The 4,797-nt window shown below is 41.4% G+C and overlaps 1 protein-coding gene across 1 annotated transcript in view; it reads left to right on the plus strand.

Moving 5' to 3' along the window:
- The window catches only part of trim2b (tripartite motif containing 2b), a gene marked incomplete at its 5' end in the record, with an annotated part of 8,877 nt that extends 4,799 nt beyond the window's left edge, over positions 1 to 4,078 (plus strand). The window contains 7 exon segments of the mRNA XM_032517889.1: positions 118 to 313; positions 1,060 to 1,163; positions 1,295 to 1,462; positions 2,128 to 2,290; positions 3,239 to 3,309; positions 3,492 to 3,632; positions 3,722 to 4,078. Of these exon segments, the coding sequence (XP_032373780.1) occupies positions 118 to 313; positions 1,060 to 1,163; positions 1,295 to 1,462; positions 2,128 to 2,290; positions 3,239 to 3,309; positions 3,492 to 3,632; positions 3,722 to 3,874 (996 nt within the window).
- Positions 4,079 to 4,797: the final 719 nt, after the last annotated feature.

Consider the following 4,797-nt stretch of genomic DNA (forward strand, 5'->3'; position numbering starts at 1 on the left):
CAACCCAATTCAAGCAATTAATCCCAAACTTGAAAAAAAGATCTCAAATTAACATGCACATTGCCGGAAATTGATGCATGTAAACAATAAACTCTGCCTCCATTGTTGTCTCTCCAGGTGTCCCCCTCCACCACCACGGCAACCAACTCGGCAGCCTACGCCACCCCGTCCACAGGCTCCTCTGAGGGGGCAAAGAGACGAGGGAAGTCCCCCGGCCAGAAGAAGAAGGGCTCCAAGAGGGCGAGCAGCGCCTTGGGCACCCCGCGACGCAAAACCCAGAACCCCATCGAGGACGACCTCATCTTCAGGATCGGTGCGACACCACGTTACGGCTATCGAAGCTAAAATTACTGTTAAAGCCACAACATCCTTGTTTTTCATGAGGTCAAAAGGACATTTTTAAACTTTGGATTTGGGCTTAATGGCTTTAATTTGCTGGCTGCCACATAGTACAGTTTCGTTTTAACAGATAGATAGATAGATAGATAGATAGATAGATAGATAGATAGAGAGATAGATAGAGAGAGAGAACGCCACCAGCGCACAGCAGAGTCAGCTAGATAATAGCAGATAGATGTATGGATAGAATGATAGATACGATAGCGTAGATAGATATATAGTGGAGGGTGATGGATGGATGTATGGATGGAGGTTGATGGATAGATAGAATAGATAACGTAGATAGATAGAATATGAGACAGATTATGATATAGACAGAAAGATATATAGACAGATATATGCGTCTAGATCATAGATGAGAAAATAGGTCTAGATGATAGATAGATAGTTCGATAGATAGTAGATAGATAGATAGTATAGATAGATATAGAGAGAGTTATAATATAATGGAATAACCTTTTAGGCATCCATAGCAGACAACCATGACAAACAATCAAAATATACATGAGAATAAAAATTAAAATGAAAATCAATCACAGAAATGCAATGACCATGACGAGGTGAGATACTATTGCAGACTTTGTGTGTGTAACGATGAAACGAAAAAAAAAATGGCCTACCTAAGCAGTGATGGGATTTGATTTTTTCTGCTCTCTTTAGGAACAAAGGGGAGGAATAAAGGGGAGTTCACCAACCTTCAAGGAGTGGCGGCTTCCTCCAGTGGCAGGATACTGATCGCTGACAGCAACAATCAGTGTGTGCAGGTAAAGCACGTCTTGTCTTCAAATGGCTGTTTGAGGGTTTCAGACGTGGTTTTAGGGTTAGATCAACGTAGGTTAAGGCTTAGCATGCATCGTGTCTTCGGTGGTCCCTCACAAGTGTCTCGCCACTCCAGATTTTCTCAAACGACGGGGAATTCAAGAGTCGTTTTGGGGTGCGGGGTCGTTCGCCGGGGCAGATGCAGCGTCCCACAGGCGTGGCCGTGCACCCCAGCGGTGACATCATCATCGCCGACTATGACAACAAGTGGGTCAGCATCTTCTCCAGCGAGGGCAAGTTCAAGGTAGGTGCCCCGGTGTGGCTCTGAGCTCATAGGGATGACGTGTTACTTTAACCCTTGGTTTGTCTTCACTGTCGGGACCCTCTCGTGTCCCTCGGGTCAAATCGACCCCCTGACTTATTTGGGGCTTTAAAAACAATTTTGAAATAAAACAATATACTTCATAATCAATTAACAAATATTGTCTTTATCTCAATTTCAAACAGCTGAGATAACATCTATGTTTAGGGAACGCATCAGTCTCTACTAGCACACTATTAAACATGGAAGTGGGGTTTGTTGTTTGTCATAATGTTATAATTCATGTTAAAAATCCACTATGGAAACAACATAAGTGTCAAATCCAGAATAATGTTCTGAGTCAGGAATACATGTTTGTCACAGGAAATAAGGAAAGGACGCTGATTTCAGGTAGAAAACATGGAACTTGTACCATTTTTCTTCTTGAAATAATTTGAAATAGGTCAATTTGACCCATATATCATAGATCAGGGTTAAGTTTGATTTGATTCTTCTTGAGCTTCAGTATAGAAATAGAAATCATATTTTACGCTTCAAGGACTTTTCACGCTGGTAGATTTTCTGATGCATAAAAACAAACTGTTCAAACCCATGTCTTGTGTTTTGTTGACTGGTTCTTCCTTCTCGTTGGATTTGGGGTCCATCAGGGGAAGCTTGGCTCCGGCAGACTCATGGGGCCGAAGGGCGTGTCCGTGGACGAGAACGGTCATGTGATCGTAGTTGACAACAAAGCGTGCACCGTCTTCATCTTCCAGCCGACCGGCAAGCTCATCACCAGGGCGGTACAGCACCGTTACCAGCAGTTTGCAGGTACTTTTAGATATAGATTGTCCTGAAATGAATAAAAAAAGCCACATGATAAAAGGCAGACAATCACGCCAGTCTTTAATGTATTACAGACTCAGCATGATCTTCCAATTGTGTCAAATCACACCGCAAATAATTTGATATTTACTATATCAAATAATTGATGTAACCGTTTACTAAACAAAGCAAAATGTGCGTCTGCAGTTAAAGTTTAAGGTACCTAAAGAAGTTGTGTCAGCTGAAGTGTAAGTACTGAAAGCAAAATCTGAGTCAAAATTTCAAATGAAAAATCTTCTATCAACGTTATGGTCGTCTTTTTTTTTACTGTTTTGTGTCTTTCACCTGAAGTTTTTGTCACTTTTTTTTTTTTTTTAATTTTCTTGACTTTTTTTGAGCCTTTTGAAGTTTCTGTGGGTTATTTCCCCAAAATCTTTTGTTCACATTTCAGTCACTTTTATTGACATTTGTCTTTCTTTTTTTAACATTTGTCACACAAGTTCTTTACTATTTTTTCTCCAAATGCAATGAAATTAACAAAAAAACTCCCAAACTCAATGAAAGTAGTGACGTGATTATTAATGTAACGTGTGAGGAGCGTTGTTGGGAACCATCCACGTTACTTTATTGGACAATTTGTTTGAAAGAAATCCAAATTTCTGATATGGAACCTTTTTGAAAAGGGGTCAGATTTGACCCAAAGACGACAGGAGGGTTAAAATGTAAGCACTTGAAGTAGTTGTGACACAAAGTACAAAGACTAAAAGTAGTTAAAGTGTCAAATGAAGTATATGCTCCAATTGTGAGCTCTGAAAGCAGACATGTCCGATGACGAGTGATCACTGACAGCAATTAAAATGTCAGTTGAAGTGAATAGAAAGTGCTGAAAGCAACTGAAGAAGTGGTAGTTGAAGCACTGAACGCTGAACCTGTTGTTGTGCTCCTGTTGTGAAGGTCCCCACTTTGCAGCAGTGAACAAGAACAACGAGATCATCGTGACTGACTTCCATAACCACTCTGTCAAGGTAAAGCCTTGCTCACTGGACATTAACCCTGATGGTAGATATCTAAGGACATTTTAACATTAACATGGATCCTAACATCACATCACAGAGTACGGTCCAGACCTGCTCTTTTAGGCATTTGGCGCTATGTGAATAAAATTGAATTGAATTGAACTTGTTTATCTTTTTTTTGTCCTGATCAGGTTTTCACCCCAGAGGGAGAGCTGGTGTTGAAATTTGGCTCTAATGGTGAGGGAAACGGCCAGTTCAACGCTCCCACTGGGGTAGCGGTGGACATCAATGGGAACATCATCGTAGCTGACTGGGGCAACAGCAGAATACAGGTACGACGTAACCATCCCCTTTCTTGGGAGTGTTAGGAGTTTTTTGCAGTAATCAAACCACATCATCTCTTCTGCTGACACATTTCCAGGTGTTTGACGGCAGCGGCTCCTTCCTCTCATACATCAACACCTCAGCTGACCCTCTCTACGGACCCCAAGGTCTTTCTCTGACCTCAGACGGACACGTGGTAGTGGCTGACTCGGGGAACCACTGCTTCAAAGTCTACCGCTACCTGCAATGATGGAGGCTTGGACGGAGTAAGGAAACCACGGATGGAGGGAGCAGTAGTTGGAATGAAGAGATATGGTGCACAATGTCAAATTCTAGGAATAATTGCATGAACCTCTACCTTCTGCCTGTAACAATGAAAGAAGAGATGGATAGAAAAGAGGAGGAACTAAAGAAGGATCAGCCATCAATACGACATTAGACCATAACAAAACAATGTTTTAGATTGGACATGATTTGGATTAAGAATCATTGTAGTTATCATTAAAAAAGGAAACAGTGGATGACAAGAGATTGGTCGGACAAACTTTAAACTACATTACACACGAGTCTAAAGAAGAGAGATAACGACGATGGTGGATTTAAGAGTTTGCTGCCCTAATTTTGAGAAATATCACAGAATGGGACCCAGGAGTGATGCACGGCTGGAGTTGAACCAGTTATGCAACGACTGCTTCATGATGTCAAACTCTAGAAGTCCTTCTTTCTCCCAGTTTGAACTTAACAGAAAAATGTCGGAGTGGATGGAAAAAAAAGGCTTTAAAAAATAACGGAAGGACAAAGAAGAAGGGCGCAAAAAGATGACGATAACTTCTTCGCAGACCACTGCTTCCTAAACCCAGCATTGAGTGAATGGGATTGAAAAAGTATGAAAAGCACGAGAGAATTCATACAAGCTGGTGTTTTGGAGAGCGAATGGATTGGAAGAATAACAATGTTCTAATGTTCTGCCTTTGTAATATTGTATGTAACAGACAAAATAATGTCCAGTGAGCTAAAAGAGGTCTACGTCTTAGTTTGACATCATTTCTTACTCATACCACATGTTTCCCCTACGACTCTTGTATCGTAGATTCAATTTGTAAACCAACGTCATCTCTAACCTGTGGAAGCTAACATCCGCTACCAGCCCTTAGAGCTCGTCAGGCTGGCCTT

Source organism: Etheostoma spectabile, chromosome 6 (assembly GCF_008692095.1).
Source record: "Etheostoma spectabile isolate EspeVRDwgs_2016 chromosome 6, UIUC_Espe_1.0, whole genome shotgun sequence".
Classification (NCBI taxonomy): Eukaryota; Metazoa; Chordata; class Actinopteri; order Perciformes; family Percidae; genus Etheostoma; species Etheostoma spectabile.